This window comes from Aptenodytes patagonicus, chromosome 18 (genome assembly GCF_965638725.1).
Source record: "Aptenodytes patagonicus chromosome 18, bAptPat1.pri.cur, whole genome shotgun sequence".
NCBI classification, from domain to species: Eukaryota; Metazoa; Chordata; class Aves; order Sphenisciformes; family Spheniscidae; genus Aptenodytes; species Aptenodytes patagonicus.
The window spans coordinates 7,342,054-7,369,634 of NC_134966.1; the positions used below are offsets into that span (position 1 = coordinate 7,342,054).

The following is a 27,581-nucleotide window of genomic DNA, read 5'->3' on the forward strand; positions in this document are numbered from 1 at the left end:
AGCCGTGCAAATATTGGTAGCGTCTGGGAGGGATGCTGGAGGGAAGACACGAGCCTCGCAGAGCTCTTGCAGCCGTGTGCCCCAAATCCCCTGTCGCTCAGTGCCGTTACTGCTGTTCGTCCCCCGGGGTGTGCCGCTGCTGGGTGCCCGAGCTGGGATGTGGTGACGGTGCTTTTATACTCTTCTGCCTTAATGAGCTCGTTTGTGGAAGGCTGGGTAATAGAGGACTATGCGTTTTAGAAACATCTACCTGGGGAATCCATCCCCGGAGAAGTGAGTGTCAGGCAACCCTTCGCTGGTAAAAAAAAAAGGTGCGGAGACCAGCGTTGTATCAGCTGTGCTCCTTGTCCCCTTCGCAAATACCCCGTGTGTTTCGTGTTGTGCTCTCTGCAGCTTTGCAGACAGGTTTTACAGTATCCAAGCGCAGTTTTTTTCCCTCCTTGGCTGCTACCACAGAAGTCCAGGCATGTCTGGGCAGCTCCGGTGGGGCCTTCATTGTAACATAGGCGGGAAGAAAACTGTATTTATCGTGTGCATCAGTACAGCTAATGAATGTGTGTACACATACACAGAGCTTTTGTAGAGGCATAAAGCCCTGCATGGTTTTGAGGTGGAAAAGAGCTGAGGGCCACTGCTTTTAGCACTTGTATCGTTTCCTGGCTGTGCCGCAAATCTGCTGTAGGTTGAATCCGTGGGGTTTTTGAAGGGATTGAACTTGGTGTCTATATGCACGTTGCAAAGAGTGAATGAAGCCTCACGAGAGCCCTGAGGATCCTGGGGTGAGGCACAGACCTGCCTTCAGCTGGGGGGCAGCCAGGAGTCGGAAGACGCTTCTACTATTGAAGGTGTCGGTGTCCCACCAAGGTCACCCCCGTCCCCCGGGCCCTGAGCTCAGCCTTGCTCCAGGCTGCGTGTTCCCACGGCCAGCTCCGCTCTCTCCCCATCCTCCTGCTGCCCATCACCCCTCCAGGCAGGACCGTGACCTCCAGCGACGGGAGGCCATGGCAGGACCCCAGCTGAGCATCGCCCCCCCCCCCTCCCGCCTCCCGACATTTTGCTCCGGGTTTTCCCCTCTGATCCCTGCGGAGCGGCTCGGGGCGGGGGGGGGGGGGGGGGGGGGGGGGGGGCGGCATCCCCGTGGCGGAAGCCGGGCTGGGATCCCCCTCCCGCCCGGGGCCCCCGCGGTTTGGAGCGGCGGGGCCGTGCCGGAGCCCCCCCCCCCTCCCTCTCCCCCCCCCGCCGCCTTCCCTCCATCCCGCAGCGCGGGGCGGGGCGCGCCGCCCGTCCGCGCCTCCGCAGCGCCCCGCGCCCCCGCAGCGCGGCCGCGGCCGCTCCGCGCCTGGCGGCGGAGGGCGGGGAGGGTGCGTGTAACCAGGGACACGCTCACCAGACACACTCACACACGCACGCACGCACACACACACAGAGGCACACGCACACGCAGGGAGGCCCTGCAGCGCCGCGCCGCTCGGCTTCGCGGCCAAGCCCCGGCAACAAAGACACCCCCCCCAACCCCCCCACCCCCCCGCTCCCCCCCCCCCGGCTTTGCTGCGCGGCTCTGCCCGTCCCCTCCGCGGGATGTAGCCCGGCCGGGAGCCGCCAGCGAGGCACCGCGGCCGTCCCCGTCCCCGTCCCCGTCCCTCCATGCCCCCGCAGTGAGGCCGGGAGGCGGCGGGCGAGCCGGCGCTGCGCGCTCTGCCGGGGCTGACGGCGCTGCCGGCCACCATGGGGAAATCCAACAGCAAGTTGAAGCCTGAAGTTGTGGAGGAGCTGACCAGGAAAACGTACTGTGAGTAAACGGGCCTGCCTGGGGGGGTGGGGGGGTGTGGGGGGGCCGGGGGGCTGCGCGGCGTGATGCTGCCGGGGCGGCCCCGGGGTGCCGGGGGGGAGGCGATGGGGCCGTTGGGGGGTTGCTGGGGTCCGCGGCCACCCCTGAGACGCGGGGACGGCCCCGGCCTCCTCCCCCGGCTCGTCCCTGCGTTTGTAGCGGCGAGCTGTGATTTCTCCGGGCATCGGCGCTGCCGGGGCCGTTCCCCGGGGGAGGGCGCAGGCTCGGCCGGGCTTTGTTGCAAGAATTCAGAGATTAGCCTGGAAGGATAAAAAAAAGCCCCACAAGGCAGCGGAGACAAGGAGAGGGGTAGGGAGCCAGGGAAATACTCTGTTTTCTTACAAAACCAATTCTCCGTGGCCTATTTCTAATCCTTCAATAACTGTGGAACAAGGGCCGCGTCCTGCCCGCCCGCTGTGCCCGCCCGGACCGATGCGCTTTTCTTTTCCTAACCCCCCCCCACTGCTCCTGCCCCTGCTCGGAGCATCCTTTCTCCCGGGGCTGCTTGCCCCGGGGGTTTCGCTGCCAGGCGGGTACCCAGGGACTGGCCGTGGTGGTTGTCCTCCCCTCGCTGCTTCCCTGGAGCCAGGCAGCTTCTCCCTACGGGGGGCCAAACCGTCTGGGTGGCTTTCAAAGTTTGGGTGCGTTAGTTGGAGGGGTTTCCTTTGTTATTATGCTCTGAAGCGGAGAGAAGAGCCTGACACCAGAGAGTTCGGTATTTTTCTGTGAGTATCTCAGTATCAGTTTCATAACCTGATTTTCTAAGTGAGTGGCTTTCCCATCTGAACCTCCGCTGTAATCTTATTAACGTGGCTAGTGCCTGAGCCATCCAGTTTTAGCAAAACCAGTTTTTTTTTCTGAAGGATGCGCAAAGGAAACAGAGGCTTTGGTGGTTCAAGTTTGCCTCTCTGCTCCCAGGTCGGGGATATTCCCCCTTTGCTTCGCCAGAGAACTGCTAACGTGTAGCAGACCTGCGAGCTCTCCCCGCTGTCATTGCTGCAGTCCCACGGCAGCGCTTACCCAAAAAGGCAATAGATTAGGATGCAGCAAGTTCTCCCATATGGAGAAGAGGCAATACTGGTGCATTGCACAACCCTACACGCGGGGTTGCTCTCTCGCCGTGGCACAGCCGGGAGCGGGCAGGAGGAGGGCAGGTTGCGGGGGGCATGTCCGCATAGCCAAATCGTGAGTGATGGTAGGAGAGGTTGGGGTACCTCCGCTGGGCTTCCTCGAAGTGGCTCGGGGAGAAGAACTAGTGAGAACGTGGCAGTGCCGGCTGGGCACAGACCCCGGCTGGAGCTGGAGCTGAGCCCCAGGTTTTGGTGTCCTCACTGCAGCTGTGACCCACGGCGGGTGCAGCCGCGCTGGGCCAGGTACGGTTATTGCCGTGCTGCAATCGCCCGCTCGGTTTGCAGCCACCGCAACGATCCGATCTCCGACGGAGAGGGGTCTGGGAAGAGCCGGCCCCAGCACAGCCTCGTCTGCTGGTGATCTCCTGCATGCTGGGCTTTCTGCACCCCTGGGGAGTGTCTGCGCGGGGAAGGTGCCGACCCCAGCGGGGCTGACGGCGGGGCGCACGGGCAGCGATGCCCCGCGTCTTAGCGGCAGCCGATGCCAAACAAAGACAGCGCTGGTGAAACCATCATCTGCGGGCATGGGGATGTCTCTTGCTGGATGAGGCCAGCAGAGGGTCATTGCCTTTTGAATCACTTTATTCCCAACTTTCTGCTCCTCTCTCTTGGGTGACCTCCCCTTTCCACCACACCCCCTCCAAAAAAGACTCCGGTCCTCTGATCGCTCCCTCAGTGAGTTCCTGGCCTGCCTGGGGTTTTGCCTGCCCGCTCCAGGCCTCTCGCTGCCTCTTTTTCAAGGCGCACCAGGCCCATGTACCTGTGCAGGTGAGGCAGCAGCGCCCGGGCAGCCGTGCCGTGGGGCAGCATGTGGCCCTTTGCGTGGCCGGAGCCTGGTGCAGCATCCCAACGTGCCCCGGCAGCATGTGGCTGGCGGTGCGATGCCTGTCAGAGAGCGCCGTTGCTAATACCAGGCTCTGTTTGTTGACCTCTGCTCGTTCCACCTCTCGTCTCTGGGATTAATTACTTTTGCTGAGTGTTTCTGCCCCTTTTCTGCAGCTGTCAAGGCGAGCGTGCGTTCCCTTGTCTGGCAAAGCACTTCACAGGGCCCTCCCAGGCACGTCTGAGAGCCTCTGATTTATCTTCAGACTCTGGGAGATTGGAAAGATACTAATTTCCTTCTGCATTTTGGAGATGCAGGTAGGAGTGCAGGGTTGCACTGAGTACAGTGGGAGGGACTGATCCAGACCCCTGTGCCGTGGCTAGTGGACCAGCTCGAGCAGGGGATAGTCGTACACACAAATCCATGGCATACTCAGGAATTTCTGGGGGTCTGCTTGGGAAAGGTTTTACTCCACAGCCCTGTGGCATGTCGGCACGTTTCTGGTGGACCGGCGATGACCATCCTTCGAAGAGCATCCCCGGTGCGTGGCTGCCCTTCCGGCGTGCTGGCTGCCACGTTACCGAGCGGGTGCTGGCCCTGCCTCGTGCGTGGTGCTGTTCTGCTGCTGTTACAGCACATCTGGGCAGATGTCTCCGGGAGCCCGTAACTGGCAGCTAATGACAGGGGACCCGCTTTTGTCCCGGGGAGGTTCCCGTGGCAGTGTGAGCCGGGGCTGCGGTACACGAAGGGTTTCTCCCACGATGGGATTTCCTTCCATTGCATCATTTTCTGTTTGTGTGATTTCGAAAGAAAACGAAGCAAGTAACAAAAAGCCCCTTCTTGGTTCTGCTGGGATCGGCGGGATGGGGAGGCTTCACCCCCTCTTCCCTCCCCACGTGGCTTTTGTACAGATTTATCACGTCTGTGAGACACAGAGGACCCGCAGCCTGTGCCGTGAACCTTCAGTGCTTTTCCTATGCCTGGTGGCTTCTTGCGTCCCCCAGGCGCTGTCCCCTCTGGTCTCACCGTCTCCTATTTGTGGTGTTTCTCTGGCCCTGCCTCAGTCGCAGCAATCTTGGGACAAGCAGTCGGTGGGAGAGGAGCGTGGGACAGCTCGCGTGCCCGGGCAGTCATGGACGTGGTGGTCGTGCTTGGGATGCTGCAGAGTTGCCATCAGGGGCCTCCATGAGATGAGAGAATTATTTCACTGCAGGTATTCAGAGCAGGTTGTCCTGGGTCCTGCCGGGAACCGGACACGGAAGGGCAGGAGCCTGGAAACGTTGTCTCTTGGCTCCCTTTCCCCTCTCCACTCCTGACTTACGGTGCCGGGGGCCAGATTTTAATGGCACTTGGACACCTAAAGGCGCAGAAGGACATCTGAAGGCTTCTTCGAAGTGCTGGCTGCCCAAGTCCTGTTGATTTGGACCCATCAGCATGTGTCTTTCAGCATCTCCAGGCACCTGAGTGCCCAGGAATATCTGGCAGTGCCAAGCTCACCCGTCTGCCAGGCGCTGGAGCGGCGCTGGCGGGGAGAGCCTGGTTGCGGGGCGAGGATTTAACCTTCCTCGGAGGCCAGGCTGGTGCCATATAGGAGCGTGCGGGAGAAGCCAATGCTGAGTGATAATAATGAATAATAAATTATGTAATTCTTTGTACTTCCATAGAGCCTTTCGTCCAAAAGCTCTTAAAGTGCTTTATAATCACTAATTTATTAATCTTCCTGATGCCTCGTTGAGGTAGCTCAGAGACACAGTTTTGGCCTCTGTGTGTTTTGTCCCACGAGGTGATAAAGCCCGAGACCCGAAGGAACCACCATCCTCCCTGGATCGTGTCTGCCGGCCCCTCTTTGGCGGGGATTTAAGCCTGTGCTTGACTTGGGCCAGGTGCTCGCGGCTCAGGGCCGCGGTGGGATTTGGGATTGTGCTTAAGAGCCTTGCGGGGCCGCGGTCAAAGGGTTCTGCTAAGCTGGAGATTTATGAAGGTCCTGGGGTATCGCTGCTCCCTGCAGCCTGCATAAAGTTGTGTAAAGTGCACGTGTGCAGTTGTGGGTGCAGAATATGTGTCGTGGGTGGAACTGGCTTGGCGTGGACTCCTGGTAGAGAAATAGGGAGAGGAATGCAGTGCTGAGTATCCCTACTTGCAGCAGCGCTCCCAGGCCAGCCCAGCCACAGCACTGGCAACCTTTAAAATCATGAAACAGGCTTAAAAATATGAGGTTGTTTCAGAAGAGCACATTTTAGCTCTTTTTTTAAGTCATTTGGGGGGAATTTGGATTTCAGGGTTCACTTTTCATAGCTGTTGCCCGTGTCTAGAACTACTAACGCTGTATTTTTTTTTAATGCCACTGGCAGTAGCCGTGTAATCCGGTGCGCTCGGAGCCATGTAGGTGCAGCAGCATCGCTGCTGGGACCGGGCGTGGGGTCAGGATGATGGTCCCGGAGCTCCGGAGGCCGCAGCGAGGCTCCGGTGAAGGCGTGGGAGTCACGGTGAGGGTGCCAAAACGATGCCCGTGGCACTGGGAGGCCCGGGCTGCAGAGTGGGCGCGGGGAGAGGAAGATGCTCCTTTCCCAAGAACCGCGTCCCACCCACTGTGATCTATTTTGTGGATTTTAAACTCACTCTGGCATCATCGTTTTCTGCTCTTTTACAATAAGCCGCAAAATTGGCTCTGTTGCTCGACAGTAATGCATTGAATTAATGGGCATTAGTTTAAAAGCAAACTACAAACATATTGATTTGTAGTTACGGGGGTACGTAGTGGCAGGTTGAATTCTGCGGGAAAGAAAATTCTCTGATTGCAGCAGTTTTCAGCCAGGAAAATGGGTTGGTTCCTCGCTGGGGGCACCGGGTTGGGGCTTTGCTCCGTCGTGTCGCCCCAGTGCCGGGGAAATGTGCTGGCCGGGGCGGTGGGCAGGAGCAGAGGGGCAGGCGGAGCAGAAGAGGGACCTCGGTGGCTCCCCGCTGCCGGTTTATTTTTAGCCTCCGAAGCGTTTGGCCCCAGGCGCTGGGTTTCTCTGCCAGGCTGGTTCGTGTTGAAATCCCTCCTGTTGCTCATCCGGCAGAAAGCGGGGCCAGGTGGTTATGTACCCGTTATCCCTCGGCGGCAAATGCTGGGTGAAATACCCAAAGCGTGGAGCCCCGAAGCCAGGCTCAAACGCGGCTCCCTGCCTGTGTCTGGCAGCTGCCTGTGCTCACCTCTGCGGCACCAGCCCCGTATCCCTTGGCTCCGCTCGGCCCTACAAGCACCCGTTTTGGGGCTGCCTGCACAGCCATGGGCAGAGAGCCAGTGGGCAGGATCCCACCCCTGGGGTGGGAGCCCCGTGGGACCTGCTCCTGGGAGAGGGGCACCGGGATGCCCAGGCGGGCGCACGCCCGGTGTGTAAAGCTGAGGCTGGGCTGCTGCTGGCTGGTTGACCCGGCGAGCGTGCCTGCCTGCTCCGAGCGCTCTCGGCGTGTAATAGGATTTGCAGGAGCCCAAAAGCGGAGTTTTGGGGGGAGGAGGAGAGCACCTGCCCAAGCACCCTGGAGATGCGCTGCGGGGAGGGGAGCAGAGCAGGTCTGCTGTCCCAGAGGGGGCCCAGGGGAGGGCGATGGGCAGGACGCGCTGGAGGGACGCCCAGGGGCTGGCTTTTGTTTGGGGCCTGTTTTTACTGCAGCCGCATGTAACCCAGAGCCCCGAAGGTGGCAGCTGCAGTGCGGGTTCACTGCGAGCTCGATGGGGACCTGATGTGCTGCCTCCGGAGGGCTGTGGTGGTCTGGAGGGCATCTCCAGCCCCTTCCCCAGGGAGACCCCAACCTGCTCCCAGCGAATCTCATATCTGGGTATCCCATGTGTGCACGGACCTGGTGCTCTGCGGGTAAATGCAAGCGAAGCAAGTTTTGGGGTGTCCCTGTGGTCCCTGAGAGGTGCTTGCAATGCCGGGGTGGGAAGGGGAAGGCGTGACCAAGGGCCCCTCGGGCTCCCTCTGCGGCAGAGCGGAGCAGCCGTCCCTGCCGGCCGCACTTGCGCCGCTGCCTGCTGCTGCTCAGGCATCAGAAGAATCACATTTCATTTATCCCCTGACATGTTAATGGATCTGCTTAACCACTCTCCTGACCTTTGCTGCTGCCGCTATAATTAAGGTTGTGAAACAAGAAGCTCTGAAGGCATCAAAGGAAGCGGCTGCTTCAGGGAGGAGCCCGCGGATGCGCTCGCTCCGTTATCGGGGTGACATTTGTGGGGTCGCTTTGTTCCTCCCTCCCCTCCTCAGCCTCCCGGGTCTTCTAGGGAGCTGGATGGGAAAGGGAGCCAGGGTCCGTGCCCTGCACCCCTGCCTGCCCAAGGGCAGGGCTGGCTGGGAGGTGCTCAGCCCAGGGCACGGTGACCACCGCTGTGGTTCCTCGGTGGCCGCTGCTGCAGGTTCCCCATCCCGGCGGTGCCAGCACGGGGCTCGCTCCCCACACCTCCTGCACGTTGTTCTCCCTTCAAGGCACATTTTTGGTTTCTACATGGAAGGAGGGCTGCCTGTGCTTCGTCCACCCGTGCTTCTCCAGCATCTCCTGATTGATGGCTGGACCCCGTGGAGATGCCCTAGGTGTCCGTGCTACCCCCTGTGGAGGAGCGGGTGTTCGGTGTCTCCAGCACCCTCTACTTCGGCAGCCCTTGGCGCGGCCCCATCCCTGTGGGTGAGACAGGAGCCCCGCTGCCAGCGAGGCTTTGCCCTGCAGCGTCCTCCTGACCTTCCCTTGGCTCCAGGGTCTGATGGCTGAGTCACAGAGACCTCACTTCCCTTGCCCGCGCTGGGTCTGGAGGGGAGTTTTCTCCTCTGCTCGGGGCAGGAACCGCTCCATGGGCTGGGGACAGCACCTTGGAGTGCCAGGCCATGCCGAAATCCCCGCAGCTAAGGGGAGGATTGAGCCGGGGGGCAGGACACAGCTGCCCCCTGCACGGCCAGGGCAGGGGGGCTGCTCCATCCCTGCTCCCGGCAGCACTGGGGATGCTCTGCCCCACCGTGGGGCATCGCTGCGTCGGCTCGTGAGGAAGCCGGGATTAAATCCAGTCCGGGATAGACCTGCCGCAGCCACTGGCTCTTGCTGTGGGTGTGTTTCAGTCTGATTCATTAATTTCCAAACGAAGGCACTGTCCTTTGCCCTTCCTCTGCTGCCTTTGCTGCAAAGAGTGACTGCTGCTTTTTCCCTGAACCCAATTTCCAAAGCCTAATGTCGGGCCCTTAAATATTTAATAAAGTCTAAAAAGGATTTTAACTGCATATTGGCTTTCCTGTTGGTACCAGCCCCGGGGGAGATGAGAACAGAGCTGCTCATGGACCTGCTTATCCAGTCTGGGAGCAAGACAGACCACTAATGGCAACCACCGGCGAGAAGAGTGCCAAACGCACATGCAGTTCTCTCCGCGTATTGCTTCGTATCTCAGCAGTAACAAATGACACCAATAACACTGTCGGGCTTGTGCTCCGAACGTCTCGGAGGCTCCTGGACCCGCTGTGATGCTGGCGATGTCTGTGTCTGATGGGGAGAGAAGCCAAATGGGGCAAGTGCATGGGGAGATGGGCGAGTTGGGATGGGGATATCCTGCTCCGACAGGTAGGCGGCTCCGGCTGTGTTGGTTCCCGCGTGGTGAGGCTGCTCCGACATCCCTTTGGGGTGGGATGTTGCAGGGACGGGTACCCACAGGGGGACAACCCCGGCATGGGGACACCCCTGGCACGTGGGCGATGCGGCTGGGAGGGGGGACTGGGCACCGCCGGGGTGCGCGGGGCTGAGATGGGGGCACAGTGGTTCGGGCAAGCTGCTGCTGGTCATCTCTGGGAGCAACAGAAAATGTCATCGGGCAGGCTCTTGCCGCGGTTGTTTCCATGGGCGGTGACCCCGGTGCTGCAGCCAGGTTTTGCCGGGGTCATGTTTTAACGCTGCTTCCCCAAAGCTAGCCCTGCGCCGGCCCCGGAGCAGGAGCAAACCCCAGCCCCGGGGCGGTCTGGTAGCTCCAGAGCTGGGGCTGAGCCCTGACGGAGGGGAGGAGGACGGTGTGCTCTGTAATGTTTAACCAGGACATTGGTTGTGTAGTTAAACCTGAATTTTAATGAGACCGAGTCGTCAGGGCCAAACAACCTAAATTTCCAAAGCGCTGACGTACGGCGTATCTTAAAAGTTACCGTCATCGAATGGGGACCTGGGTGAGCTCTGAGGTGCCCCCAGGACGGGGTGACAGACGGTCCCGGGGGAGGACTGAGCCCGCGGCAGCCTGGGGGTGTTTTCCCCCCTTCCCCCCCCCCCCCCCCCCCGCAGTGCAGCTCCCGCAGGCACTGGGCTCCGTGCCGGGGGTTTGGTGCTGGAGCCGGGGGAGCGCGTTGCTGAGGGAGTCTCGTGCCCACACTCCAGCCGGCCCTGGGGGCCAGCAGGTATTCCTCCCCCCCCCGGGCCTGCACAAAGCCACCCAACAGCCCAGGCTGCCGGAGATCATCCCGGACAGCCCCAGCACGCAGCAGGTCCTGCCCGTGGGGCACCCTTCCTCTCCCCGCGGGGAGATGCCCGTTCTGCACCGAGCAGATGCTGCCCAGCGCCCGTTTGGGGGCTGGATGAAGCCCCACAGCTACTGCACTCGTCGGTACCTCCAAGAGCTTGAGCTGCTGCCATGCTCTGTTGTAGGGACGAGGCCTGAAATCGGTAATGGCTGCTCAGGTTATGGTGTGGTCACCCCGGGTAACCCGCTCTGCAGGGCCGGGGGCTGGCGCTGGTCCATCTGTGCCGACTGATGGGACCTTCCTGGGTCCGTGTTTGCAGGAGCATGGTGTGAAGTCTGCGCCGAGTATCTGTTCGGACCGTTGTACTGAGCCCTGTGGTTGCTCTGTGGGGGACCAAGGGCTAATTCTGCGGTGGGTGTTTGTTCGCGCTGTGATGCTGACCCCCAAATCTGGGTCCCAGGGGCAAGGAACGAAATCCGAGCGAGCGCATGCACACGCTGCTGAGCCCCCGTTGCCCGCTCGGCGGGGAGGGAGCGGGGAGCTCGTAATTGGTCAATATTAACGTTGTGATGATGTTGAAAGTGGAGTTTGTAACAGATTTATGTTCAGACAATTCTTAAATATGTGTTTCGCAGAGGCGAGGGGTGGAGTGTGTTGGGCATAAATTGCAGGGTGTGCAGGGTTCACCCCGGAGCAGCGTGGTATTTTACGCATGAGGGACCAATTAGCTCATGCATGAGCACCCCAGTCATTTCCGCATCAGCACCCAATAAGTTCACGCATGAGCACCCAATTAATACACACACGAGTGCACAATTAATTTACATATGAGCACCCGGTTGATTTATGCATGGCTGCCCAGTTAATTTGCGCTGGATCGCACACTGGTCCGTGCATGAGCACCCTGTTAGTTGATGCATGGGTGCCCAGTTAATTGGTGCATGTGCCCCCAATCAGTTCATGCCTGAGTGTCCAATTAATTTATGCATGAGCACCTGATCCATTCACACCTGAGTGCCCAATTAGTACAGGCACAAGCGTGTTGTCTACTAATTACACTAATTTACACCCGAGTGCCCAATTAGTTCACAAAGGAGTGCCCGGTGAATTTACACGTGAGTGCTCAATTAGTCCATGCATGAGCGCCCGATAAATTCATGAGTGCCCAGAAAATTTATGCATGAGCACCCAGCTGGTTCATGCATGAGCGCCCCTTTCATTCACGCCTGAGCGCCCAGGTAGTTCATGCATGAGCACCCAATGAAATCATGCATGAGCACCCAATCAGTTCACCCAGAAGCACCCAAATAATTTATGCACAAGTGCCCAATTAGTCCACGCCTGATCACCCGATTTATTTTTGCATGAGTGCCCATCTGGCTCAGGCATGGGTGCCCAGTTAGTGCATGCATGAGTGCCCCATTAATTCATGCCTGAGCACCCACTTTGCTCACGCGGGAGTGCCCACTCTGCACACACATGGGTGCCCAATTTGCCCTCGTCTGGGCGCTGCGCTGAGCATCCGCAGCAGGTTTAGGCAGCCCCAAACCCAGACGGGAGCCCCAGTGCGGGGCGACGTGCCAGCTCCCTGACACGGGGATGCGTGGGGACCTGCGGGGACCCTGGGAAGGAGCCGCAGCGAGTCCCTGGGGGAAATAAATGCCCCAGGACCACCACCCCCACGCCTCGGCGGGTGATGCCGGACCAGTCGCCCATGGGTTGGTGGTGGAGCCGACGGCCAGGCAGAGCGGGAGTGCCCTGCAGCGGCGGGGGAACTGCTCTGTGCCTGGAAATAATTAACCCTGGTTTCCCTGATAAGGCGGCGGTGCCCATGGCCCTGTGGGATCAACGTGCTGTCGTAGCAGCTGGAGTGAGGGGGGACGTGCCGGGGCTTATCGAAGACTCCCCGCTGGCTGCTGTGTGGGGACGGTGCTTGCCGAGCCTTTGGCAGCCCGAGCCCACACGAGGACAGGCCTGTGCCATGGCCGTGGCACACGGGGGCAAGGCTGGGTGTGCACGCTCCCGCTCAGGATCTGGCCCTGCAGCTGTGGCTAAGCCCCTGCCCTTGCGCTAACAGAGGAGGGGGTGGCTGCAGAATGGGAGGGCAGCACAAAAAAAGCCCTGTGGGGCTGGAGCATCATGTCACGTCGTGCATCCCACTGTGGCCAGGGGTCCCCAAACCATTCCGAATCTGGCCACCTATCCTGCACTCCTTACTGCCGCCCTGTCCCCGCCGCGGTCCAGCGAGCAACGAGCTCCCCCGCGGGCAGGGCGATGGATGGGGATTTGTGGTCCCGGGTCCCTCCTCTCCTCACTGCCTGGCAAACACAAATTAATGGGCTTGAGCACTGATTAACCGGAGCTGTTTCTTGCTGCAGTGGCAGCTGGGTGGTGGGAAGAGAGGGGGCACGTGAAGGGCGGGTGGTGACGGAGCTGTCAGTCCTCGCCTGTGCTGTTGGGGATTGATGGAAAGGTGGGGGTAGAGAGTTGGGGGTTTTTGGGTACCGCTAGCTGGGAGGAGGGGGCTGGGGGCTGCTTGCAGTGCAGCCCCATCGGGCAGTCGCTGCCTCTCTGTGCTGCATGAGACGTGTGGCTGAAACCCTCCTCCCAGCTGAGATGGGAGCGGGGACGGACCGACCAGCGCTGCGAAGGGGCAGCGAGGGCCCATGGCCACGGCTTGGCCGTGTGGGGCAGCTCCTGTGCTGCGCTGGGGTGACTGCCCCTGCTGCCTGCACCTGCTGCCTGCTCCTGCCTGTGGTGTGAGCCCTGCGCTCAGTGTTTCCCCACGCTTTGCTAAGAGCAGTGGAAACAAAGATGCTGCCGGCACGAGCTGCCGTGCGGCGTTGTACAATACGGGAGGGCGTCTGCGGTGTGTAGCCGGGGCTCCCAGCTCGGCGATGCCTCTTACAGCGTTGCGGTTCATAATGAATGCTAATACCCTGCCTTTATTTAGCGCCTTTCATCCCCAAGGGTCCCGGGGCACGCTGCATCCGCTAACGAGCTGCTACGTGTGCTTATTTATAGCCATCCCCATAGCGGCTGCGGGAACGGCGGTCCCTGGGGAGCATGGCACGGCAGCTGAGCCCAGCCGCAGCCCCGGCTCAGCAGGGGCACGGCAAGGGAGCCGGCTCTGCTCCGGTGGGATGCTGCAAGGGGGCTGCTGCGGGTCGTTCCCCTTGTCCTTGAGCGCTTGGGGTCAAACCTGGCTGAGGTTTATATCGCTGCAAATTGATTTGTATCGGCTCAGCATCACGCCGTAATCGATGCCGGGGAAGGGAAATGCAGCAGCCGCTGCCACACAGGTACTTTCTGTGAGCTCGGCTGGGCTCTGCACACCAAGGAGCTGCAGAGGATGGATCGAGGAGAGTGGATGTCCCCTGTCCCCAGCCCCAGGACAGGTGGCTCAGCCCGGTCAGGAGAGTGGCGTGTCCCCAAGACTTCCATGGCCGCAGGTCCCTGCTGCGGGGACGGGCGTTAGCATCCCTAATCAGTGCCACTTTGAGTGTCGACACCCAGCAAGGTCGGAGCGGCTGGGAAGTGGCAGCCGCGAAGTCATCATCTGTCTCAGATCCGTAACTGCAGATACGGGGAGGCAGGTACCCGCTCAGCTGCAGCTTGCCCAGCCACAGCGACGCTGGGCTTGTGTTTCCCAGCGCTGGGAACGCTCTGCCCCGGGGAGACGGAAGATTTGGTGGCAGCGGAGGGATGCACCCAGAGGTGGGCGATTTTCCAAGGGCTGGGAGATGGGGCCGTGTTCCTACCCCAGGGCAAACCCCGCAGCTTCCCCTCGCACCCGGGGCAGGAGGAAGGGCACCGGTGCCAGTGTGCTGGAGGAGGGATGGGGCTTTGCGTGGCCTCGTTCCGGGGATACACCTTAACAAATCCCACCTCGGGAGCCCTGTGCCAGTTTTTGGGCTGGCACCTGAACAGTCCCCTCTGTCGGAAAAGCCTCTCCCAGGAGCATCGCGCATCCCTCTTGCAGGCACAAGGGGAGCCGGCTCCGTCCCTCCCCTCCAGCCCCAGCCCCAGCCTGAGTGTGTCGTTACCAGCGTTTCTCCTGTACTAAAAAAAGCACAGATTTCTTAATTGTTTCCTGCTGGAGTTGAAAGGCAGCTCCCGGGCCTGAAATAGCATGTTGGGGGAAACACAGCCGAGCGAGAGAGAGAGCAGAAGGCAATTCGCCTGGAGGGGCTGAGCCGAGCCCCAACTGCAGCCCCGGGCTGCTGCTGTTGCCCCTTTCACCTGCCCCGAGGGCTGCCCGAAGTCCAGCCGCTCACCCTCCTCCTCCTCCTCCTCCCACCTGCCTTCATCAGCACCTGCGGGCGATCTCGGGGCTGCAGAGCTGGTGCCTGGGGTATCCCCTGGGCACCCTCGGGGTGGGGGGGTAGTCCTGGCTGGTGTCTCGATGCTTGCAGGGAAGCCTCTTTCTGTTAGAGACGTCACTCAGCGTCTCTCATTTGGAAGGATGCTTCCATGCAACCATTTTTTTGGGGGATGGGGAATCCTTCGGGAGTGGCACAACTATTGTTTTTGCCCGCCCCAGCTCCGCCGCTAGACACAGTGTGTCCCTCCTGGCTCCCTCCTGCCAGGAGGCCTCTGTCCTTTCCCCTGTCTGCTCTCCTCCTGCCAGACAGCCCTGCCAAAACAACCCTCCAAATCCCTCCTGCGGCACGGCCGAAGCCCTCGGTGTCCTTCAGCCCAGGTGCCGAGCAACCCTGTACCCGCCTCCCCGCTCTGTCCCTGGGTGCTGCCGTCTATAGACATCCCGTGGCAGTACGGCGGGTGTTGCTGCCCTCCCGGCACGGCTGGTCCCAGCATGGCTGCTGCAGCCCTTTGCCAGCTCCTTGGGGAGGCAGGGGGAGAGGCTGCCGGCCTCTCTGCCCTTCCCGGGGGGTTTGCAGGCTCTGTCCCTCCAGCGGTCCCCGAGCTGGGATGGAGGGACCCCCCATGTGCACGGGGACAGCCTCGGATGCAGCGATTCCTGCCCACGGGGACGTGGGAGCCAGCACCCGGCTGGCTGCGAGGCGGGGGCCAGCGTGTGCTCTCCCGGCCACCCCACTTCTGCTGCCTGCCAGCCCTCGCCTTCTGTGGTCTGCGCCTCCTGCCAGGCACGTTATAAATCTTTCTGATGGAAAATTGCTTTCTTTTATTTGCCATCCAAGGTAATTGGCATCTGTTGATGTGTCTTGGGTCTCTATTTTTATCATCCGTTTGCACATTGACACATCTCCACTCCGCCTCATTATCCCAGCGCGTTTCAGACCTATTGCTTTTTTATTATTATTTAGATGCACGGGAAATGACTAACGAGGCCGTTCCCCCTGCGTCCTCCTGCTGGCACCGGGCTCCCCGCTGGCGTGCTGGCCAGGCACCGCTCCTGCAGCGAGGCGTGCGGGAACGGGCACCAGCTCCCCGCCCCATCGGGCTCCCCGGCATCCCGCATCCCATCGGAGCCTTTCCTCTGCTGAGGACATTTGCAATCTCAGCAGCTGTCCCCGGGCTGGGGACACTCAGGGTTGCCAACTCTCGCCATTTTTTAGCTCGTCATGTTTTTGGGGTTTCTCTTCCCCAAGCTGCCTCCAGGCAGATGTTTTGGCAGGTGTTTCCAGAGATGTTTTGTCTCTGGGGAGGCGGGAGGGCAGGGCCGGATCCTCCCCAGGCATGAACCAGCCTGGCCGCTGCGTGGTCCATAGCATCTTGCAGCGATGGTGCTGCACTCTCCTGGCAGGGAACAAAACATCTTGGTGGGCTCCCTGGTTTCGGGGCTGGAGGGGCCCCAGCACCTGCAGCCCCGGCCCCATCGACCACCCGGGCTGGCCCAGGCTGCGCCTCGAAGGCAGCCGCTCGCATGCAGGTAACACATGGCAGCGCGTGGAGCGAGCGAGCGAGCCCTGGGGCATCCCCCCCAGAGAAGTCACTTAATGTGAAGTGCAGAAGAGCAGCCGCCACTGGGAAAGAGCTAAATTCCTTTCTCTTTTCTTTTCTTTTTCTCTTTTCTCCTGTTTTCTCTTGCAGTTACGGAGAAGGAGGTGCAGCAGTGGTGAGTGTCCGGCGCGGTGGTGTGGCGGTGAGCTGCCGGGGCGCGGGGCTGGCGGGCGAAGGGGCAGGAGCTGGCGGCGCTCAGCAACCCCACTGGCCGTGCAGAGCAAGGGGGTGCAGGAGGGTGCGCCTGTTTTGGGGTGCAGGTGTTAGCTCATAGAGGGGAGACCAGAAAACAGAGGGGGTTTTCTTGCACACCTCGTGCACGGTGCACGGTGGGGCTTGGCTCCGGCTGCTCTCGGCTGCCTGTGTGGGGCTGTGCACCCTCCCTCTCGCCTCTTCCCTCCCCATATGGGCGGTTGAGGGGAGCGGGGATGTGAGGACTGTCCAGCTGGTGGCCGTGGCGCTGGCTGCGGGAAGCCAGTGCTGTCCCAGCGTGTCCCCATTTGCAGTGGGGCCCGCAGAGGCTGGCAGGGGCCGGGGCCGTGATGCCTTGCCGGCAGCACGCTCTCACCCCATCCCCTCCGCCCCACCGAATGCGACGCCCTAGAAAAGCCACCGCTTCCCTTTCATCTTCCTATCCCACCAGTCAAGGTTTGCTTTCTTTATCTATTTCCCTCATCCCTTCCCCCCCATCCCGATGAGTCATAGCTGCAGCAGCGTGAAAAAGATGTCACTGGCACTTCGGTTTCCCACCTCGCCACCTCCTTCCCCTCCTCCTCCAGCCCTCGGCCCGCTGCAGCGGGCGCCTGACAGATCTGGGCAACGCGTTGCATAATGCTCACGCACCCTGCGTGGTCCCTGCATGGTCCCCACGTGGTCCCCGCACCCACAGAGCCAGCAAGCCCTTTCCCCTGCACCCTCTGGGTGGCACTTTGCAGCATCCAGGTCCAGCCCAGAGCTGGGATCAAGGCCTTTGGGGGTGTTTAAGCACCGATGGGTTTTGGGAGATGCCCTGGCCTGTGCTGCCCCAAGGATGCAGTAACCTCGCTGTGCCCCCCCCAGCTCCTCCAAGCAGCTTTCACTTGGGATCGTGCAAAAAATGCCGTCGTGGAGCCTTGGCTGCCCCGGGTGCTTCAGGCCGCCGTGCTGTTGGTTTTTACCAGGGCACGGCTGCAGCGTGTGCGTGCCGAGCGGTGGGTTGCAAATTGCCTGTGGGGTTGCTGTCGATGGTGAGTCCCTCCCCCGCGGTGGTGCAGCGACTCGGGGGAAGCTTTCCCAGCCGCCTCCGTGATGGAGAGACGGTCGGATGCGCCTGATGTAGCGGGGCCAAGCCACAGTGGTGGAGGGGAAGGGGGGCTCTGGCCCTTGGGTGGGTGAAGCTTTCCATTTGCAGCTTCTTGCTTGGGAGCCGCGTGCATCCGAAGTTCTGAGCCAAGGGATATAAACACTCTCCTGCCGGCCCCGTGACAGCTTCAGGGCCGAGCGAGGCATCGCCTGCCCCAGCACCTCTGCCTGCAGCGTGGCCGTGCTGGCGGGAGGTGACTCTGTGCAGAGGGCTTTTTATTTTAAAGGAGGTTTAAAAGACTCTCCTGGGTGCTCCTGGCCGGGCAGTGGGTCCCTGTCCCCTCCCAGGTCCTGGACAGTGTTCAACAGGAGCCTGGTTGTAGCTCGGTTGCCGCTTCTGGGCTCACAGCGAGGTTGGAGCAGTGTGGTGGGCGCCGCTTGGTGTCACTGGTGCCGCTCGCTGCTTCTCCAGGCTCTCCCCGCTGCCACCCTTGCTGCAGTGCCTGCAGGGACCTCGTCCTGCAGAGCTGGGAGGCTGCGGGCGGGTGATGGGAGCGACACCGGGAGCACCCTGGGACCTTCCCGGCTCCAGCCCACCGTGGCGCCAGGGAGAGCCTCATCCCGGCTCCCCAGGGCTTGGGGGGGCTGCGTTCAGCGGGGAGACCCACCTGGTGCCCATCCTCTGCCCTTCCTCCGCAGGTACAAGGGCTTTATCAAGGACTGCCCCAGCGGCCAGCTCGATGCCGCCGGCTTTCAGAAGATCTATAAGCAGTTCTTCCCCTTCGGCGACCCAACCAAATTCGCCACCTTTGTTTTCAATGTCTTCGATGAGAACAAAGTAAGTCTGCGAGCTGGGGGCACGGTCCGGGGGGGTCGGGGCCCATGGCGATGGTGGGACGGGTTCAGTAACGCGACTGTGCGGCGCTGGAGGAGCAAAATGTTCCAGCGCTTCCTGGGGCATGAAATTAAAGCGGCGCAGCTGTAGCGAGCGAGCCCCCACGCTTATTTTAGTCGATGAGAGTCATGTGGGAAAAGGCGATGAAGTGGCAAGCGAGAGAGGAGAGATGCGATGTTTCGGTGCCACTGACAAAAGCCCACCCGCGCGGTGCCCCCCCTGCTCCGGAGTTGCTCCCGCCGGCATGCTCGCCGGTGGGCTGGACACAGCGGCCGGATCACACTGCTGGAGATAAATGTGCATCGCTCCTCCCTCCCCATTGCCTTTTCGGATGTGCCCCCTAAGAGCACCCGACGTCGGGCATGCATGGGCAGGGAGGACATTGCGGGGCGGGGGTGGCAGCGGCACCCTCACCCCCTCCTTCCCTCCCCCAGGACGGGAGGATCGAGTTTTCGGAGTTCATCCAGGCGCTGTCGGTCACCTCCCGGGGGACACTGGATGAGAAGCTGAGGTGTAAGTGCTCCCCGCGGGATGCTGGTGGGCTCAGCCCCGCGAGGGGGCCGGGGGGTGGCACGGGGGTGGGGATGGGGTGTGTGTCCGGCGGGGGGGGGGGCCGCAGTCCCCAGCACCTCGGCGTTGCTCTGGCTTGCAGGGGCGTTTAAGCTGTACGACTTGGACAACGACGGGTACATCACGAGGAATGAGATGCTGGACATTGTGGATGCGATTTATCAGATGGTGGTAAGCGGCGGGGCGGGGGGCAGGGCGAGCAGCCCCTGGGGGACCCTGCTGGGCTGGAGCCCGGCTCTGTGGGCAGGGGGGCTGCGGGGAGGGTGCTGAAACACCCCCGATTCCCTCCCTGGGCTTTTTCGGTGGGGGGTTGTGGCCATTGTGGCTGGGGCAGGGGTCTGGATCTGGCCGCTGAAGACGGCTCTGGCATGAATGCCGGCCCTCTGCGCCCTGTCCTGATGCGGGGAGGGGCAGGGGCGAAACGTGTGTCCTCGCCCGGGGACACCGTCCAGGCATGGCGCAAACAGTGTGTGACTGGGTCCTGTCCTGCCGCCGCAGGGAAACACAGTGGAGCTTCCCGAGGAGGAGAACACGCCGGAGAAGAGGGTAGATCGGATTTTTGCCATGATGGACAAGGTGAGGATGCTCGAGTGTTTTTTTTTCCTGAGGTCAGGGGACGTAGGAGGCAGTTGTGGGCCCCCTTGCCGCATCTCGGCTCTTGCAGGTGCCTCCTTCCCCTGCCCATACAAGGTCTCAGCTGCTGCTGGGCTCGCTGCAGACCCCCGCATCCCTCCGGGATCCCTGTATCCGTCTCAGGGTCCCCGAGATGTTATTGCACCCTCGGTGGCACCCTTCCCTGGCTGCAGGTGTGGGTGGTTTGATGGGGAAACTGAGGCTGCGGCAGTGGGGGAGACCCGGGTGGCTGTGTGGGATGGTGTGGGTGCTGCCGGGGCCCTGGGGTGCTCGGTCCCGGGGTGCTCAGCGTCTCCCTCGCTGGGGCAAAGCGGCGCTGCGACGGGAGTGTTTTGCAGAACGCGGACGGGAAGCTGACGCTGCAGGAGTTTCAGGAGGGCTCCAAGGCCGACCCCTCCATCGTGCAGGCGCTCTCCCTCTACGACGGGCTCGTATAGTCCCGGGGCCGAGCGGCGGTGAGTGCGGCACAGGGGGGGGGGGCGGGCCGGGGGTGCACCATCTCCCACCCACCTGATGCCATTCCCACCTTCCCTGGGGGCGGGCGGCTGGTTCTCCTCTGCTGAAGCATCAAGGCACGGTCATCTCTCGCAAATCCAGCTGGGGGGGGATGTTGCCCCCATACTGACGGGTTTCTCCCAGTCCCGCCCCATCCCACAGAGCACCCCAGGACCGCAGCCCGCGAGGACGCAGTACGAGCCGCCCAGCTGGCAGGCGTTTACGCTCTTGCCTGCAGACGCGGCTGTAGAGGAGGCAGGGAGGCAGCTGGCGTGCTGGGGCCATGGGGATGCTCCGGAGAGATATTATGTTAAATGTTTTATTTATAATATATCTTATTATATTACACCCTGGAGCTGGCAGCGTTTGGCATGGTGGTGGTCAGGGACGCTGTGGTTCGCAGCATCCCGGGGGTGCTGGGCTGAGCACCCCGTGGTCCTCACCGTGCCCCGTGCGGCCATGCAGAGATGTCTCTTGGGATGATTTTGGTCGGCGCAGTCCAGGCAGTGTCCGACCATGGGTGGTGGGTTGTTGGGTTTTTTTTTTTAACCCTGCTGGAGTTTTGAGCTTTTCAAAATCTTTATTGTGTTTCCAGCTTTGCCCTCCCAGCTGCGCTGGTGTCACGCGAGGTGGCTGCAGGGCTTTCTTCCCACCCTTCTCACCCGATGTTCCTTCTCCCCACCCTCTCCTGCAGATGCCTGGGGGAAGACGCTCTCCGTGCCATCCGACCACCGCCGCGCGAAGCTTGCCTGTCCCTCTCGGCCTTCCTTTCTGTTCCGCGAGCAAAGGATGCCCTCGAAGCGCGAGCTCACTCCCCCTCTCTGCACTCCGAACCAGCCGCTGCCATTTGCCAACTTCTGCTTTTTCCAAAAAAAAAAACCCGCGACAGACCCCGGTCTGAGCGGCAGCGAACGCCCGAGACTTCAAGGCTGGGGGAACGGGTCAAGCATCGCCGAAGGCAGAGTCCCGCCCCGGCCTCCTCGCCCTCTTTGTTCCCCTTTCCTACGTTTTCGGATGGGACTGCGGATGCGCCGGCGCCGGCGTGGTCCTCTCCCGGGAACCGACCGGCTGGAGACGGAGCCCAAAGGTACCGAGGGGCTGTGGACCCCGGGGTGCTGCCTGCGCGGGGCGGCCGGGGAGCCGAGGCACCGACGGCGATTGGGAACACAGTCCTGGCGTCACCTGCGATGCCACTGGCAGCCCGGCCTGGCTCACTAGGGATATATATTATTATATTAATTTTTTTTTTTTTTTTGGTGAGACAGTATTGTGCTTTTTCTTTTTTTTTTTTCCTTTTTTTTTTTTCCTTTGGTGGAAAAAAGTGAGGCTTTTTTTTATATGCCTATTTCGACGATCAATATCCTTATTTATTTGTTGTAAATGTTGCTGCCGTGTTTAGTCTCTCGTGTGTGTGTCCAACCACCTAGGTGATGATATGTAAGGTTTACATGCTCATACACTATTGCGGGGCACCGGGAGCCTGCAATAACAATGAAGCCAAAAATCTGCCTTCCCCCATCTCCTCCCGCCCCCCCGTATCCCGAGCTCCGTGGGCTGGCTGCTGTTTTAAGGGGATGCTGTAGCTTCTTTTCCCGTTCCCCTGTTTCCTGCATTTTTCTGTTCAACCTTGCCTTTGCAAGCTCAGCCCAGGCTCCGAGCAGACCGAGCCCGCTCCATCCCTCGGTTGGGCAGGGCGAGGAAATCGCCGGGCACCAGAACGTCCTTATTTCCATTTTTTTTTTCATTTTCTCACTGCATGAAAAAGTATTAATGGAGGCGAGAGTTGGATTTTGCTTTCAAGCAAATATTCCTTTAATATTTTCTGTTTTGCAAACGGTGGGAAGGTCTGTCTGAGCCCCAGGGAGCTGGCTGGGAATTAGCCCGTGTGCCAGCGGGGCTGGGAGAGCAGAGGGGATGCCTGTGGGGACGACTCGCTCTGTCCCCTGCATCCCAGCTGGGGCGATGCTGCAGCTCCTGCCTCGGGGGTGCCAGGCTGGAAGATGCACAGGTCGGGGTGTCTCCTTATCCCCTTGCTCCTCATTTAGGACATGGGAGGTTTTGCTCCCCAAAGTGGAGCCGCTTGCGCCTGCCCTGGGGGAGGCGGAGGGCTGGGGAAACAAACCTGGAGACACCCGAGCATGGGGCTTGGAAATGGCCCCCCCAGCCGTGAGCGGTGCCTGTGTGGCCTCTCCATCACCCGCCACCACTCCGGGATGTGCCCAAGCAGGGCTCAGCCCCACCGGGACACACGCTGCGGGACACCAGTTGGCATCTCCGCTGGAGGACGAGCGTTACGTGGATGCCGCAGCTCCGTTTCCATCCGCCTTGGCCCCTGCCCTGGGGGAGGAGAGATTTGCATCTCCTCGGGAGCAAAGTGCAAGATGCCTGTGGGACCCCTAAAGCCAGCCGGGGTGCAAACACCTCCTGCTCCGATGTGTTTTGTGCCAGCAACCCCGATGCCGCTCTCCCACCACCCTGGGGGCTCACCCCTCCATCCCTGGTCCGGCTGATGGTGGTGGCATCTTTCCGTCCCACTGTCTGCTGGGATGTCTGCAGCTCCCGCGGCGGAGCCCAGCCAGGGGACTGTCCCCACGGCGGGGGGATGTGACGTTTGGACGTGGAGGACGTTCTCACAGGTGTCCCACGATGCAGGAAACAAGACGGTGCCCCAGCGGGGTCTGAATCCTCCCAGCGTGGCAGGGACAGACTCTCCAGCCAAGCGATGCTGGTACTTTGCCGTGCAGCCCCACTCCCCAGTTTTGGGGCTGTGTGCTGGTGGCACTTTCTGATGCCCATAAAAAACCGCCCTTCCCCATCCCCAAGGAGACCGACCTCACATCCACGTGCAGTATTTCTGCCTCTTCTGTGGTTCCTGCCCCTGAGGGTGCCCATGTTTCATTGCTGGGGGCTCCTGGAGGGTGTCACCTCGCTCCCTCCCATGGAAACTCCTTTTCCTTGATGCTTTGTGGCCAAAACGCAACTCTCTTGGGTAGATCTTTGCAGTGCCTCCAACTTATCTAACGCTCATCTGCCAGACCGGTCCCTTCCTGGTGCCAATTGATGTTCCCAATGAATGTGACACTGCTGTAATCGCCTCTGCTAATAAATGATGGACCCCACGATGTTTGACATAATTCCCAGGCAAAGGCAAACCTCATTTGCTCTGACACTTTCCCCTGAAAGGCTTTTAATTTTCGGAGGACCTGCCATGCTTTGAGCTCCATCAGTGCTTGCCGATGTCTCACCGGGGAGGCAGCCCTGCAAGAGCAGTGGGTGTGTGGCCCCCATCACGGGTGGGGCGAGGGACCAGCATTGGCTTGGGAGAGCTTCAGACCCCAGAAATTCAGCGTCCACCATGCTGGTGCTGCCCTTGCTGCCAGCAACCTCCTGCTGTCGCTGCTGCTGGCGGGCTCAGGGATGGAGCCCCATGCCTCGTCCTCCCTTGCCCCTTGTTAAATATTTGCACATTAGAAAAAAAAAAAAAAAGCAAAAAGGAAAAAAGTTTTTTGCCTGCATTCAGAAGCTCTGTGCTGGCTGTGAGGACCCTCTTGGTTTGGTGGCGACGGTGAGTTTTCCCAGGCAGAGGCCCCTCCTGCGGGGTCGGGGCTGGCTCTTGTCCTGGGTCCTGGCTCCAGCCCCGTGGCGGGTCTCAGTGTGTGGTCTGTCCTGTCCTGCTCTTGGCATGCTGAGCGTCCTTGAGCAAATCATTTTGGCCCCGGTATTCCCCCCCGGCTGTGGATTTGGGGCCCTGGCTTGGATACTTCTAGCCTCCTTTTGGGGAGCACCGATGGCTCCCGACTCCTGAACATCACCAGGATCTGCAGCTTCTCGGTACCGCTGAAAATAAGGCTTGAAGCATCTCACGCTTGGAAATGTTGGCCTTAACTTCCTCGTGCCTCAGTTTCCCCATCAGTGGAATGACCTGGGTGAGCCATCCCCCCTCCAGAGAGCGATTTGATGCCTGCGCCCAGGGGAGCGCAGGCGCTGGGTACGGCTCACAGCTGCGACCATGAGGGTTTGGCATCAGGCACGTGCTCCCTGAGCACGAGGGAGCGGGGCATGAACCGCTGGGTTGGAGTTTACATCACTGAATGATTAATTTTGGTCTTCTTTTTCACCTGCTCATTATTAAAATCGAACAGCCGACAAGACCTGATTTGTTTCTGTTTATACTGGGGTTCCTGATGCCTGTCTGAAATAAAGCTGGCTGCAGCCCTGGTGATGGGAAGGGGATGCGAACCACAGCCAGGCAGAAGTGAGGGTCCAGCCCCGGCGACTGCAGCGTGTGTCCCCCCCCCACCTCTCATTTGTCCCGTCAGTGTTGCCCCATTAAAATGCCGTGTCTGTACTTTTCCTTTCTTTTCACTTTTCTGTTCGTGCGCTGACTGTTGCTGCTTTGTAACCGTCTTTCCTTGGGCTCTGGGGCTGGGCTGGGCTGAGCTGTTTCCCCCCGAGAGCAAGGACATGGGAGAAGGCTCTGGGGGCAGATTCCCTCCCACCCTCTCATCACTGCGCAAACCAGGACGAGAGAGAAAGAGAAGCGAAGTGGGTTTTTCCTTCGGGGCAGCCCTTTAATTGCTGCGCTTTGTAATGAGACTGCACAGCTCCCGGGAGCACTCCCTGCCGGGTTCATGGAGGGGGGGGGGGTGTTTTGTTTATGGGGGACCCCAGACCTCGTTTGTGCCGGGTACTGGCTGCATCTCACCCGACCGCGCAGAAGCGGGTGCGTGTCGGTGCCTGCCTCCCACACCGGCAGGACACAGCATCCCAGTTGGATGGAGGGGGTGGAGGCTGTGGGACCCCCATCCCAGAGCCACTGCTCCCCCCGAGCGGGCAGGGATGCAAGCAAGCGTCTGCCACCGGCTGCCGTGGGGCTGCGCTAATCTGGGGGGTGGAAGAGTCTTGGGGTCTGGGGCTGAGCCCCGCTTGGAGCAGGGCCGGCTTTGAAGCAGGGCCAGGCATGGCATGGGGGCAGCCGAAATAGCTGGCAGAGCTGCCCTCTTCCCATACATTTAGGGTCAGGGGGGTTTGGACGGGGTGGGTGGGTGACCCGCAGCCAGCTCGCTGTCCCATCGTCCCCAGCCCTGGGGTAAAGGCGGGGATCTGGGGTATTTTGAGAGGGCATCAGCCACCCCTCCTTCACGGGGGCATTGGAGGGGAGGGGTCCGGCTGGGGCGGTGGCCGGTGGGGCAGGAGCGAGGGCTGGGAGCGAAGGAGGGAGCCGATGGCCCCGGTCTCAGTGCACAGCTTGGGGGTCTCAGTCACACGTGCCAGCCCTGACTGTTCCAGCGGTGCCGCAGGAAAGCTGTCCTTCCTTTCTCTCTCTCTGCTCCTGCGGCCACCAGCCCCTGGGTTGGGTGCCATGTCCCATGGGACCCCTGCCCGGGGGGCAGCCGAGCCCCGGGCTGAGAAACAGCAGCTCCAGCAAAGAGCCTTGTTTGTAAAGATGAAGCCTGTTTGTGCGTCCGTGCCGGTGTCTCGGCTTGCATGCCCTGCTGCCTTGTCTTGAGATGAATTCAAGAGCAAACCAAGCAAACAAAACAGAAAACAAAACAAAACCCAGGAACTTTGTGACAGTGGAAATAAAAGCTTAATGACAGTAACGAAGCACCAGTGGTCTGTGATGTGCCGCGGGGTGAGCCGGGGGAAGGCAGGCAGGCTCGGCAGGGGGGCACGGGTCAGGCTTGCTGCCTCCTGCAGCCCCCAAAGCTGCCCTCGCGCTCAGCGGGGCCGGGAGCTGGGCTGGGGGTGCGACCACCCGGTGCTGTGTGCCCTGAGCACGGGGCTGCGGTGGCACCAGCAGCGCGCGGTGGCCGGGCTATCCCAGCATGGCTGCAAATGGGGATGCACTGAGCTGTGTTGGCAGGCAGTCGGTGAGGCACCGTGCCCACACGCTGTGATGAGCTGTCAGGTCTCGGCTCCAGGCACGTCAGGGACCGTTCACCCCTGTAACACTGCTCCTTCCACCTCCCTTTATCCAGACACAGCTTTTCTTCTGCCAGGTCCTATCCCCCCCGCAGTGCCCGCATCCTTTCTTCTTTTTCTCTTTTGCAGCAAAGACGCTTGCAGCCGTGCTGCGCCCACCTGCGCCGTCCCCTTCTCCGAGCCCTCTTGTCGATGCAGCGGGCTGGGAGCTGTCGGGTCACTTTTGGCACGCAGTGGCTGCTGAGGAAGCTTGATATTAATATCTTGTAATTGTGCCTCACAGCCCATAATGGAGGTGCCCCTCGGCAGCCCCCCCAGCAGCTGGCTGGGCGAGCAGGGGGCTCGCAGCCTGGATTAGTCTTTTCACGTGCCGCGGGATCGCGTTTGCCGTTCTGCCCTGCCAAGTCTTCTGGAAATGAGTGCCACGAGGCCTCCCTGCCAGCCCATCTTTGTTTGCTCTCTTAACGAGGCTGACTAATGATTTTTGGGATGCCCTAACCGTCTAAACAAGGAGGCTGTGTTTGCACAGGGGGTTTTGTTCGGAGGTGTCTTGTGCCAGCGCACGGTGGGGGGCACCCGGGGATTTATCCCCCGTGCCGGGGAGCGGGCGAGGACGGGCGCAGGCTCCAAACCGCGGTGGTTACCCAGAGGCTGTGCCTGGCTTTGCTGTGCTTTAACCACCAGCAAGGATGGGGTTAAAGCCCAGCTAGTGCAGGTGCTCCTGGGACTGGGAGCACTGGTGGGTGTGGGAAGGGCTGGCTGGGATCAATTTGGTGATGGGGAGAAGCTGTTGAGGTTTCATGGTGCCAGCAGTGTTGGAGAGAGGTGCTCACTGCTGGGGTGCAGGATGGAGTCGGGGCACAGGGACACTGGCTGGGGATGCTCTGCAGTAGGTTTGGTGACACAGTGGGGTGGGAGACCCCCCCCGAGCTTGCAGTGAGCGTGGGGCTGGGGGTACAAAGCCTGGGGGGGACAAGGGGCTGCAGGTGAGCGGCTGCATGCAAGCACACAGCCCTGGCTGTGGGACAGGAGGGGGACAGGCCACCAGCACAGCTCACGGCTCAGCCTTTAAAGGGGTGTCCTTGCCCACCCCGGGACCGGGCTGGGCTGAGCCCAGGCTTGCAGGGACGTGTGGGGCAGAGGGATGCACAAGAGGGTCCCACTGTCCTGTGTGTGGGGATGTGGGATGGGTGGTCCCTAATAGCCCCCAGCCCCTGTGTCTGGGAGGAGTGGGGCTGACGCCAGTGAGGCGCTGGGGGCCAGAGGAGGGGTGCTCAGCCCGGGGCAGGATTCGGCCTTCGGTGCACAGCCTCACCTGGAGCCGGCCCTTGGCCACGGCCTCTCCCTGGGTCCCGCTGGGGGGGAGTTGAGCAAGAGCAGAACATCCCTCCGGAGCGGCCATGAGCTCAGCGCTCCGCTTCAAGGGGAGCCAGGAAAAGCTCTGCCGCCCCCGGGGCAGCCCCCAGCCAGCACTCCCGGCCAAGGGCTGCCTTTCGCGGCCAAGGGCTGCCTTTCCCAGCTCTTGCCCTGGCTCTGGCTTTGTCTGCGCTTTGTGTGGCTGTTTGCTCCCCATTCCCAGGGCGGCTGCGCTGGGGAGCCCCCCCGGCCCCCCCAG

At 61.1% G+C, this 27,581-nt stretch overlaps 1 protein-coding gene across 1 annotated transcript; it reads left to right on the forward strand.

The window, feature by feature from the left end:
• The first annotated feature begins 1,586 nt into the window (after window positions 1-1,586).
• Window positions 1,587-25,644, forward strand: NCS1 (neuronal calcium sensor 1). The gene is made up of 8 exons (XM_076355181.1): window positions 1,587-1,789; window positions 16,258-16,282; window positions 18,148-18,286; window positions 18,778-18,856; window positions 18,996-19,084; window positions 19,412-19,489; window positions 19,885-20,001; window positions 20,736-25,644. The coding sequence occupies exons 1-7, from the start codon at window positions 1,726-1,728 to the stop codon at window positions 19,981-19,983; spliced, it is 573 nt and encodes a 190-aa protein (XP_076211296.1). The 5' UTR covers window positions 1,587-1,725; the 3' UTR covers window positions 19,984-20,001; window positions 20,736-25,644.
• The last annotated feature ends 1,937 nt before the right edge of the window (window positions 25,645-27,581 follow it).